Source organism: Vipera berus (assembly GCF_964194415.1).
Source record: "Vipera berus genome assembly, chromosome: 2".
Classification (NCBI taxonomy): Eukaryota; Metazoa; Chordata; class Lepidosauria; order Squamata; family Viperidae; genus Vipera; species Vipera berus.
The window spans coordinates 199,749,268-199,763,024 of record NC_138203.1 but is presented as its reverse complement, the minus strand read 5'-3'; the positions used below and the strand labels follow the sequence as shown (position 1 = coordinate 199,763,024).

The following is a 13,757-nucleotide window of genomic DNA, read 5'->3' as shown; positions in this document are numbered from 1 at the left end:
CATTACCTGTATAAAAGACACACTGGAAGCCAGAAATCTTGCTGACTGATAGGGGATCAAATACTTATTTCACTAATTAAAATGCAAATCATTTTATAACTTTTTTGAAATGCATTTTTCTGGATTTATTTGGTATATTGTCTCTCACTGTTAAAATAAACCTACCATTAAAATTATAGACTGATCATTTCTTTTGTCAGTGGGCAAACATACATATAATGGTTTGAATAACAATCTGGAATACACAGCAATAAAGATGTTCCTTTTTTTCAATATATTTGAATCAATGTGATTGAATTTGCTCTCTCAAGGAATGTAAATATGCATTAAGAATTAGAAAGCTTCTTAATGAGCAATGAACTAAAATATACGTAACATTAGTCACATATTAAAATTGATGAAATCATGTTATCTCCAACAGTAAAAATGGAGCATGCCATTGCTCTTTAATGATTAATTTAAATGTGAGCCAGGCTTGTCTTTTCTGTTCTAGTAACAACTACCCAACTTCTTAAAAATGATTTCATAATCAATGTTTCCTTCAGAAATAAACTACTAAAAGGAAAGAGAATTACTTATTAACTTGTCAATGAGATGAGCCTGCCTATTCTTAAAGTGGTTTTTTTTAATATCTGTTTTATATCTGATATGTTGCTTTTGAATCAGTAATCTGGCATTCAGCTAGAAAAGCAGCTTCCTGTAAACAGATGATACCAGTTAACACCACAATGACAGACAGGACTATCAACTCTCCATATATGATGCAAAATCAGTCCACAAGCATATAAAAAAAAATTGAGGGGCTCTACCCTCTCCTTTCAATCAATAGAAAATATTCAGCCACATAATTTTGCAGCATTTTCATGAAATGTTTTGTTATATACAATATAATTCAAAACAAGCACTTTTTTTTCCTTATGAACACTTAAGTAACAATTGAAATTTTTGCACATGGCATACTGAAGTAAATAACCCTTTTTATGCTATGTGGGAAATTACTTCATAACAGTTATGCCTTTCTTTTGTAAACAAATTTGAAGGTCATTTTAATGCGATGATGATGATGATAGAATTGGAAGGGACCTTTGAGGTTTTTTAGTCTAACCCTCTGCTATACTACTTCAGACAAATTGTCAGAATCCATTTATATCACATTTCATAAATGTATAGGTAGAACAATGTGCTTATTCTGGGGATTCTGCCATCTCTCCGAAGGGGGGGGGGGGGGAGAGGATAGACTTTAGGTGATCTTCAAACAACAGGGAACATTTGAACTGGGGGAGGGAGGGGGAGAGACAGATCTGGATTGCATCTTCATTTACAACTGTGAAAGGAAAGCAATAACCATAAAACCAAGGAGAGTTCCCTTTCCCATGGAAGGGCCTGACACCTAAGCAAATGATGAGAGCCTGACCAAATGGATGAGGGGAGGGGCTGAAATGGGAATGCTTTATATAGGATTGAAATGTAACTTTGTTAGATTCCGTCTTGTATTGCCACAATCGATTCCATTCTAGTAAACATTTTCCTTTTGGACTAAACTTGCATCCAAGAGTTCTTATTTCCTAAGATGTGGATTGAGGTGGGTCCTGACACAAATGGTTGTCCAGTGCTGGAGCATTCACAACTTCGGGAGGCAGGTTGTGCCACTGATAATTGTTCTAACTGTCAGGAAATTTCTCCTTAGTTCTAGGTTGCTTCTCTCTTTGATTAGTTTCCATCCATTGCTTCTTGTCCTGCCTTCAGGTGCTTTGGAGAATAGCTTGACTCCCTCTTCTTTGTGGCAATCCGAGATATTGGAAGGCTGCTATCATGTCACCCCTAGTCCTTTTCTTCATTAAACTAGACATACCCAATTCCTGCAACCATTCTTTATATGTTTTAGCCTTCAGTCCCCTAATCATCTTTGTTGCTCTTCTCTGTACTCTTCCTAGAGTCTCAACATCTTTTTTACATTGTGGTGACCAAAACTGGATGCAGTATTCTAAGATCATGGGAAGTGTTTCTGTTTACTTTCACAATCCTTCTCTTACAAGCCTGCAATGCTATTATTAAAATTAAATGTATTTTAGTAATGCAACATTATCACAAATCACAAATAAAAGCCTGAATTTGTATACAACTGGTATACAACTAAAGTCCTTTTAATTATATGTTGAGGCCTCAGGTGGGCAAGAACATGAGATGACACAAAAAGATTTTGGAAGGAAAATAAAAGGAACATTATTTTTCTTTTCTCATTTTTTTTCTCAAAAATACATGGCGAGTTAAAGCTGATAATAGATCAACTGAAATGAAGAAAATTAAAATAAATGACCCATGAAAGAGCAATTACTAAGTTATCATAAAAGCATAAATTCAACAGTTTTATTCTATATTATAAGAAATCACCTTACTTGAAAAATGATTATATAACATCTTAAAACTGCTGATAACACAAACAAAGATTATGCACTGAGCCATTTCTCGTCATTGTTCATAATTTTATACATCTTTATCACACGCTAAATTTGCTTCTTGTTCGCTTTCTTAATTTCTTTCTCTCTTTTCTCTCTCTCTTTCCTCCACCTTCCCTCCCTCATTCTCTCTTTTTGTAAACAAAATACTGTCACCACTTGTAACTTTTCTTCTAGAAATAATTTCTGTTTACTTTCACAAACCTTCTCTTAAAGCCTGCAATGCTATTAAAATTAAATGTCTTTTAGTAAGTTAACCAATACAGGAAACCTAACATAAATCTAATTTATATGTAGTAACACAAACAGGAGCAAAAGAAGAACCAACAACAAAAAGCTATTTTTGCATATACAGGGCTATTGAGAAAGCACATTTAAAATATAAAATGCATTCAAGGGGAAAAAATCTTAGTATCTTAATATCTTAACATATTAAAACATTTTTTAAACTTCTCATCTTTTACTGTTTTTAAAATGTTTTGCCAGAATATAAAAATGATCATTAAGAAACTAACAATCATAGCTTGGATGGATGGATGTGATCCTAACGTAGTAACTTATTTGAAATTATCTTAGTGTATTATTCATGATACATATCCGATTTAATATATGAATTGGTACATAAAGATATTATTTAGTACATAAAGTACATATGTATACCTTTCTACCAATGCATCATCTAAGTGAAAGCAAATACCACACAGCACTCATAACTTCCTTTATTATAATCTAAATTATAAAAATATCTGAATAACAAATGATTGAATATTTCATCTAATGTGACCTTAAACTAATCTCAGCTATATAGTCAAAGAAGCTTTTCCTAACCTAGCAAGTTTAATAAAGTATAATACTGCAACTCACTAGAAATTTGATGAATCTCAGTTCTGGAAGAAATTAGTTTTTATTTATTTACTTAATAATATTTATATTCCAACCCTATGTGCAAGAACTTTGGGAAGCCTGAGAAAAACATATTTATATCCTTTCTGTTCCTTTAATCCTTGAACAAATTTGAACTTTGAGGACTTGAAACCAGAAAGCAGTTTTAAATGGACCAAGATAATTTTCAAAATTGTTTTTGCCTGTATGAATGTGCCCCTTACTAGAATATTAATAGTATCTAACAAAGGAAGGACGTTTCTGGAATGAGCTCTAAAGTTCTGGAATTCTCTTGCAGTGATTGAACAATCCTCATGTTTCTTAATTTGTGTGTACTTTGAAAGCTTCCCCCTTTCAGAAGCTGGAATACTGCAAAGCAGAGAACCAATAACCAGCAACACCCTATTTCCAAAAATTCCTCTAGGCTTTAAAGTAGCTCTATGACTTCTCTTTAGAAAATGAAAAAGATTGACAGCTTCGACTCAGTGCTTTGTTTGAAAATATCTTTTTTGTAAACAAGCAAGCTGTTTCAGCAGAGCACCCAGAACATATTTTCCAAATGCAACAAGTGCCTAACAGCCCCAAATGGTGGAGGGCCTATATTAGAAGAAATGGAGAATATAAATGCAATCATATACAAGTAAAAAAGGGATTATCAGCTACTGCTGAAAGACTGAAATATACAAATAAATTTGCATCACCTTCAATATGCCTTTAATGATCAATGATCATTAAAACAAGGTACATCATAAAGAAATATTCTATGCATTATAGTGAGAAAAAATGCACATTAAAAAGTACCTCCCTCTTATGAAACGTTCTTCTTGAAATATGAACAATCAGCAAACTTCTAACATCTGCAACAAAGACTAAACGCAAGTACTTTCTTATTCTATAAATCAATTCCTAGAACAACTTGAGAATTCATCTCAGTTCAAGAAAGAAAGGGGGTGGAGGAGAGATGGCTTGTTAGAGAAGGCAGTTTCAATCTTTCGTCTGCCATAGCATATGGGGAATTCCTGTTTTTTTAATCAGTTTTAACATTTTGTTAATTACATTTATAAAGATTTGCCTAATTTCATTCCTGATCAGTCTAAGCAATTTTAAAACTAGCTTTAAAACTAGGGTCTCTTAGTTAGGTTAATGGAAGGTAAACCATCCTGAAAGTTCACGACAATTTGATTTGTCAGACATTAATGTTTTTGTACACTGCTGAAAAACATTACAAACTAGGATGGGGAAAAAAGTACACTATTAAATTGAAATTATAGCTCATATGACAAACAAATGACTTACCGTGCTAAGCATGAACTTTCTTCACGGTAGCTAAACTTCCACAAAATATATCCAAACACATTTCAGTGTAAAAAGTCTCATTGTCCAAAAGTACTAAACTTGATCTTTAGAGTTTATAGAGCATTAGAATGAATCTGAGAAACCTACAGCCGCTTTGAAGTGTTTAATAACATTCTATGATTCTAATTTTATAAAATCCATTTTGCCATTTTATGTCTCTCTTCATTTGTACCAACAGAAAATCAAACATAGAGAGCGATGAATACAGGTGGGTAAATAATTAAGGGCATAAGAAATACACTCACTGAAAGGTAGCTACTAACATCCACGTTATCTGTAATGGTCTGACGTTCTCCCCTCTGATTAATCTTCCGAAACCTCCGGCGAGATTGTCGAAGAGGCACTTCCCTTTGCAAGATATTGTCTTCATTCTCTTTTGAATTATCTACCTGGAACACATGTTCAGGATCCTGATTAAACATCCAGTTCTTCCATAGCATTGAAAGTCTATGTAATTTTAAAAAATTCATGAAGACAGGCTCAGCATGAGTTAATACTGTGACTGTGTCATAAGAAATCTACACAAGTTCCTGAAACTAAAGCAACACTTCTTCAATTACTCACTACAATGAGCTGAGAGGCCACAGTTTCCTTCCGGGAAGCAGTGTTGTTTAAAAAGAAAAAGAAAAAAAAAACCCTGGGTAATGCCACATATCTACAAAAAACTGTTCACTGTACTTGAACCGTTTTATATACATTAAAATGGTTACCTAGAGAAAAATAAATTGTACTACTATGACAGTTATTTATTATTGTTTGCTAGAAACAGTTACATTTGTAAAGCCTATTAAACCACATATGTTGAAATAAAAACATATCAGATTCACTTCATTTAAAGCTGGAGTACTGCCTCTAATTTGTTTCATTACAAACAAATCATGAAAGTTTTGAACTAAATTTGAGCAAGGTTGATAACTTGTTTCTTTTCATGTTCATTCATGCTATAAAAAGAAAGTCTACATTCACATTTCCTTTGGAAATCTCAGCCGGAAAGAGCAGAGACAAACACATATATACAAAGAATAACTAAAGGAGACATGATATGCAGGAAGGATATATATATCCTTCAATATTCTGTATTATGAAAATTTCCAAAATAGAGAAAAATTATCATGCTTAGCCTTTCACACAGGAATTTAAAAAGAGTTCTGTGTTTTGTTGCAATTGCTTAATTTTTGAAACATTATTAATTTAATTTTTGAAACATTATTAGATAGCCACAGTTAGCATATGCAGAAATAACTGACTTCAAACAGTGAATTAAACAGACACCTAAATGTCTTCTACTAAGTTAATGAATCTTAAAAATGTAAATCTTTGAAAAAGACAGAAAAAATATATGAAATGATCCGTTTATGACAACAGCAATATATTTATCCATTTACCAGAGAAGACACTGACATTACAACATACAAGTGCTGTAAATATAAATAATATCTATTAATTGTGTAAATTATTCAAGCAAATCATATTCTTACTTCTTTTATTTAAAAAAGCAAACTTTTAATTGATCAAATTACTCATTCTTTTATTTAATTCTAAATATCATTGCAGATGTGGCTATAGTTATTTTCAGGCTACTTCTCATGCTATACAACATGCTGTCATAATGTCATGCAAGAGGCTATTCTGGTTGCTACAACAGAGCCCAAAGTTCAAAAGAAAATACAACATAGAAATAAGGTTGCAAAATACAGCTTACTTAACACATTACACACATCATATGCTGTTGATCCTTTTACAAAACCTCTGAGAAAGTGTAGATAGGCCATTATCAGAGATGATATTAGGACTATAATTCTGTTTCAAAAGTTTCAAAAGAAGATTGAACTATGAGTCAGGAAATCGCTTCTAACTCTGGTTCTACGCTTAGTGAACACTGAAAATGTAGTAATTTCCAATTAATAATACCTTGCCTTGCAGGGAAAACCCCAATGTCAAAAAAACATGAAATAACTCACAAAATCTTCCAGCAAATTCTCAGGTTGTATGTCTATGTGTGTATTTGCTCTTTTGCTGTATATAGTATTTACCACACAATTGATTTGTAATGTTCATACTATCAAAACAACCTTGTAACATTATGAAAAAAACACAAAGACATACTTGAAAATATGATATGCAATGTTCTCATTCCATGTTCCTCTCATTTATGTCTTCAATAGTATATCTGTATTTCATATAGTCTCTTACCTTCGCTCTCAGCTCATACCTAACTACTTATTTACTTATTAGATAAGTAAACATTAGACATTCCATCTTTCATTCAAGAGCAGAAAGTAATATGCAGGCAGAACCGCCTTTCTAGTACGGTGGGATCCTACCAGATAGGACAGGATAGCTACACTCAAGGTGCCTTCCATGAAATCTTGCCATCTAGTGGGATCTTGAAAGCGTGCCTTTTCCATAGCTTCCCGTACCTTATGGAACACCCTCATCCCAGTGATTTTTTTTTCCACTCTGGTGCTGGGACAGAATAGGGATATCTAAAGCTGATGGTTGGGAATCCCAAAGGGATGGTTGAGATTCTGAGTTTGTTGTTTTTGATTTTACAGTTTTTGATTTTATAATTATTTATTTTATTGTTGTGAGCCACCCACAGCCATACAGATGTTTTAATTAATTAATTTAAAACTTAGCACTATTTCCAAATATACAGTGGCAGTTAAAAATTTGTGAACCCCTTTGAATGTTCGCTATTTCTGCATAAATATGACCTAAAACCAGTTAAGGAGAATCTACTTAAATGAATAAGTTAAAACATTATACTTATTCATTTATTTATTGAGGGAAATGATCCAAAGCTGTATGTCACAGAAGTACATGAACCTCTAAGGTTTTCAGTTCATTTGAAAAGAAAATTAAGGTGTTTCAGTAAGGGGATGATAACCAGATGTGAGTATGGGAGATCCTCACTTGGTTAAGAATAGAATTTTGGGTATTCACTATCACTGTCTAACCTTCACAATGCAAGTATGTTGTAATGAGTCGTGATTCAAATAAAGGAGATGGCTGAGAAAATCTCTGAAAAACTATGATGGATGCTCAGCAGGCTGGGAAGGATTACAAAGCTATTTTGTGTTTTTAAAATAAATTTTATTAAATATTTTAAAAATAATAAAGAATAATGCAAAATAAGATAGAGAAGAAAAAAGAGAAAGTGTTGAAAAATAGAAAAGGAACAGGTAAAGGAAAGCATATTTAAGTGACTCCAAATCTTCTTCACCAAAAGATATATAACATCACTCCTCCTCCCTTTGACATGACATTACATTTCTTCCCAGATCCAATGCTTTTTGAGTTGTAGATCCAAAAAAATCAGCTGTGCCCCATCCATTTTCAGCAAAAAAAAGTCCATAAAGTGTTTTTAGTATTTTGTAAACGTGCTTATTGCCTTATCCCTAATCAAACACGTCAATTTTGCGTTCTTCTCTTCTGTAGTAAGCTGCAATTATTAATTGTTAATTTGACATTAAAATGCTGCTGTAGAACCTGATCACTATCCATATTTTCCTCCTTCCATCTTAAAAATAAATAAATTCTTAAAGCTTCAATAGCTATCTACTTACAATTTTCTCCAAAGTTGTTCTGTAAGTACTCTGAGTGTCAAACAAGATTCTTTCTCAATTATTTGAATCTTTTTTATCTCTTGACTTAATAGTTGTACATCTTCTGGGTTTATTATTTCTATTTTTCAAATTTCCATCTTGACTTGGTCTCACTTCTCCACTTAGCTGTTCTGCAGATCCTTCAGTTATTTTTCATCTTTTCTTTGATCTCTTATTTTGGATCTCTCTTAAATGATGCATTCACAAAGACAGTTATTGATTCTGTTATTGTAGCTATAACAATCTTGCCCAATTCCTCGAAGATGAAAGAATGTTCGCCCTAATTGATCCAGCAGTTAAAAGTGGCAGCGGGAGATTTGTATCTTCAGACACGCAAGATTCTGTTAATGTAACCTTATAATAAAATAGAATTAGCTCATCTAGTCGGGTGTACTGGCTGGTTTACATGATAGATCGTCTTCAGTATTTCAAATGTTATAGTGTTTTGTGTGATTTTAAAAATCCTAACTCTAATCAAAACCAAAGGCATTTTGCCTGCACTTTAGTTCCTCTCTAGTGTCCAATTTAAATCATAAGATCTCTAAACTTTGTCATGACTTACAGTACACAAAATAACTCTGTCTCCCATGAAAAGCTATTTATTTTATATAGTTAATTCTAAAATCTTATAATAAAAGTTTCATAGAGAAATGTCAGTGTTCATGTAGCCACCATCAGGCTAGCACTAAAACAAAATGCTGTACCTGGCAGGGTCACAAGAAGAAAACCACTAGTTTCCCAAAACAACACTGATGCCACCTGAGAATGACTGCATGGATAAGCACAAGGCTACTGGAAGAATGTTCTGTGGACAAATGAGATAAAAATAGTACTTTTTGACCTAAATGAAAAGCCTTATGTTTGGTGAAAGACAAACGCTACTGTTGTGATTCAGGGTCAGCCTGTGGGTTCGGCAGTTGGGTCGGACGACTCAGAGGAGGAGGGGGGTGTTGGAGAGCTTGCTGAGGGGGTTGGAGAGCTTGCTGATGAGAGCCCTCAGCCAGGCCCCTCCCACCTGGTCACGACGGAGACCCAGCTGTGTGAGCCTGACAGCGTGGATGAAGATGACCCACAGCTGGCCCTGTTCAAGAACGCCCGACGCAGGAGGCAGTCAATCAGGAGTAAACAGAGGAAGGCAATGGGGCACCTCGGAAGGAGGCAGAGAGAAGCCACGCCCTGAACTGTATAAAAGGGGAATGCGTGGGAGGGCTGGTTTGCTGAAGGCAACCGCTTGAATAGTTCCTGTTTCATAGCTCCTGTTTCATGGTTGGTGTCTTGTTTTGCTCTGTTTTATGTTAATAAATTTGGCAGGCTTAATTCCAGCCTCTTGCCGTTTGTAAAGGGGTTGTCCCTGCCTTTTCTGCAAGGCCGGTAGCAGGCTGGTACAGAACAGCTACATTCCAGCATAAGAGCCTTGTGCCTTCCATAAAACTTGGCAATGGCAGTATCATGGTTTGGGCCTGGACCAGGACAGCTTACCATCACTGATGTAACTATGAATTCTGAATTGTGCCTGCAAATTCTACAAGAAAATGTCAGAATACCTGCCTGCGAACTGAAACTCAAGAGAAAGTGGGTCATGCAGCAAGACCATGACCCAAAGCCCAAAAGTCATACCACCAGTGAATGGGTGAACCAGGAGAAAGTTAACGTTTTCAAATTGCCAACTCAAAGTCCCAACCTTAATCCTATGGAAATGTTGTGAAAGGACCTGAAATGGGCAACTCATGAGAGGAAGCCCACCAGTGTCCCTGAGTTGAAGGTGTTCTATAAGGTGGAATGGACTAAAATTCTTCCAAGCTGATGTGCAGGACTGATCAATAGTAACGGGAAAAGTTTGGTTGCAATTATTGCTGCCCAATGTGGGCATACCAGTTAGTAAAAGTAAAGGTTGACATACTTTTGCCACACACAAATACGTAACTCTGGATCATTTTCCTCTATAAATGAATGAACACGTACGTTTTCGACTTATTTAATTGGGTTCTTTTTATCTATTTTTAAATATGTGTGGAGAACAGATTTCATTTTAGGTAATATTATAGAGAAATGTTGAAAATTTAAAAGGGTTCACAAACTTTCAAGCATCAGTCTAACTACATCCCTGTGAAGATGGATTAGACAAAGACAGAGGGACTGCACCAAATTCACCAAGTGAATTTCTGTCAGTGAGAGCAAATTCAAATCTAGGTCCTTGATGTCAGTCCAGCATCTTTAACCACATGCAGTATTTCTTTCAAGGTTTCTTGTCCCACATATTCAGAATTATGACGATTCAGTCACTGTCTGCTTAATAGATATTAATTTCTTAAGGTACGCACACGACACACACAGAGACATAGATCCCTCCGTCTTATATATTATAATGTCTGTCCATCAAATGCATCATCATTTTGCTATAATAATATATAAAATTCTTTTCCCAAGATCATTCTATTGCTTATTATTCAAGTTCACTTCTAGTAGTCAGCCTGATTAGAACTATTTGTCTAAAACCCACAAAATGCTAAAAACATCTTCAGGATCAATATATGAGTGTGAAAAATTAGGGCTCTAAGAATCTTTATGACTCATACACTATTATTTTGTGCACTGGTAGAAACCTTCATTGTTTTCAGGGTCTTATGTGACTACATCATAGCAAAATTCCAAACAGAGGCTATGTAATTTGAAAGCAAAATATTAAGCATGGTTGTTACCAGAAAAACAAACACAATGAATTGTTATCAAGAACTACAGAACTACATCCACCTGCTTCCTTCAGATATTGCCAGAACTATAAAACTACAAAAATAATAAAAAAAAGTTTAGAAAAGTCTTGTAACTGTATCTTTGCCTTAAATTTTATAGAATAAAGTTTTCTAGGTATTGCACACAGTAGCATATGCTATACAAAACAAAAGATTCCAAATGACATTCTTTAAAAATCAATGTGATGTTAGTTTAAGATGTAAAATTTCAGATTAAGTGATAGAATTAAGTACCTACCCTTCCACTACTCTTCCAGCGCATACAAACTTTTTTCACAGACATTTCTTGAAAGACATAAAAATGTATACACCACTGCCTTTCCAGTATCTTTGTAAGCAAAGAATATCCAAAATTCAAGACGTGATGAAATAGTTGAATCAATCAGTAATACAGGAAGAACTTACATGGATCAGAAAGCTAAATGCTTTAAAAAATATTCAATGTTATGTAAGAAATTACTAATAGAAAATAGAATAAATCAGTGAAAAGCACAGATTCATGGGAGAATTTTCTGTAGCCATGGCCACAAGAACATAAAATGAGTAATTCTTTTCTTCCTCAAGCAATTATCTTAAAGAATGGTCCTCTTACCACGATCATTTCTGAAGGTTCCAACACAATGCATTCACAACCTCGTTTTCCTCCAGATTGCTTGCCAAAGCTGAGAAGAAAAATGGGAAAATATAAAGTCCACATTACACAGTAAACATGCAAGACAGAACCAAACTTTAGTAATACTATTGTACAAAACAAAAATGTATCTTGTATTTTTATTCCATATCACTATTTTAAGGAGCAATATAACTTTTTGATATATCACCCATGTTTTATACAATTCATTAAAACATCAATGTAGAAAAGCACCAGAAACACTATGCAAAAAGGGCTATATATTATAAAAGTTACAAAGAAAGAAAGCAAAATAAAGAGAGATAATTGTATAAATGACAGCCAGTTTGATGTAGGGGTTAAGGTATTGGGCTAGAAACTGGGAGACTGTGAGTTCTAGTCCCACCTTAAGTGGAAAGCCAGCTGATGACCTTGGGAAAATCATTCTCTCTTAGCCCCAGGAAGCAGACAATGGCAAACCACTTCCAAAATCTTGCCAGACTGCGGGGACTTATTTAGGCAGTCACCAGGAGTCAAAGGCACACATAAATAGTAATAGAAAAATGTAGCAGCAAAACCAACAAAAACTCTCATAATGTCTTATATTGCAGTATAACATCAGCTTCTATAGCTGCATTAGATGACTGTAATATTAGTTTGAGATAAAGATATGGAAAACATGCCTTGTAGAACAGAATGTATAATGAAGGAGGAGGGAAATAAAGCAGACACGAACTGGCAAATCAAGTTCTCTCTTTTTCCCCATAATCTCTGGGTACATTCCCAGTAAAACAGCTTCAGCTTCAGCGCAAAAAATCATGACCATATGTTAAGTTCTAGTGATGATTTATTGCTCAAGCCTATACACAAGAATCTAGTGAACTAATGGTCAGCACCAAATTGGCACTGGGCCCCAGGTTCTGCCTCTTCTTCTACAGCAGATTTTCAGTGGTAAAGCATGAGATTTAAATGATAGGATCATATGAAGATAAAATTTTCTCTATTTCCCAGAGAGGGAGAGGGAGCGAGAGAGATTGCTGGTGCAGATTGATATAATACACATTTTTGGGCAAAAATGAATTCTATTAACAGCTCAAATTACATTATTTATTCATCAAGGAAAAAGAAGAAATAACTCTGAATACAAAGGAACAATGTGAAATATGAAAAAGACAAATTATTATGCATACATTGCACATTATCAGAAAATATTTACAATTTATGAGAGTAATCTAATAATAGTAAGAATAAGTAATTTTTATTAAGATGTTCTAGTTTTTAGAGTAAAAATCACCTTGCATTATATTAACTTTAAATATTGTTCATTATTTTCAAAGTTCTAAGTAAAAAGGTGGAATCTACTACCATCTATTCAACAGGGCCCTTTCAAATCTCAAAAAGTGGGGAGGGGTTGCCAAAATTGCTATTAGAGGCATAGATATATTTAAGAAATACGTCTGATGAAACCAATCGAAAAATGTTTTGGATAATTCTTTATCACAATGATTGTGATGAGTATAAAGCAGGAAACAGGACAACCAGCAAGGACAATTTTCCATTTTTATCAGACAATAGAATATGTAGTTTTAAGTTTAACTGTCTTGAACTTGTATATAATACTAAATTACTCTCTTCATAGTGAAGTGCAGGAAATAATTATTGTGTTAAAAGAAATGATTTAGGTTGGGCATACAAATGCTAAAACACTAGTAAGGCAAGAACTACATTCTATATCTGCTGAATCTACTATTCTGCTCAATATTAATGTAACACATTATTTGAAAATAATTTTGCAGTAATTAAAACATAAAATAAATGAAATAAGTTCCTCTATGACCTACTTACTGAGTGTTTCAGGGTAAGATATAGATATATATAATGCTGTAAAACAGTAAAAACCTCTTATTTAAATTAGACTTGGTACAACATTGATAAATCACTCCAAAGGCTCAAATACTATCAAAACAGCTATCTATATGAAATGATTCTGACATTTTATTTATTTATTTTATTTTAATTCCATTTATATCACGCCCTTCTCCGCAGACTCAGGGCGGCTTACAAGCTTAGCAGTAGCCTTCATTCTATGTATATG

The 13,757-nt window shown here is 34.0% G+C and overlaps 1 protein-coding gene across 1 annotated transcript in view; it reads right to left on the bottom strand.

Annotated features, from left to right (window-relative positions):
- Positions 1 to 13,757, bottom strand: part of RAPGEF6 (Rap guanine nucleotide exchange factor 6) — a 175,229-nt gene that overhangs the window by 100,285 nt on the left and 61,187 nt on the right. The window contains exons 5-6 of the mRNA XM_081318027.1: positions 11,645 to 11,714; positions 4,940 to 5,083 (exon numbers count right to left, since the gene is read on the bottom strand). Coding sequence (XP_081174153.1) covers positions 4,940 to 5,083; positions 11,645 to 11,714 — 214 coding nt within the window. The remainder of the gene's footprint in view (positions 1 to 4,939; positions 5,084 to 11,644; positions 11,715 to 13,757) is intronic.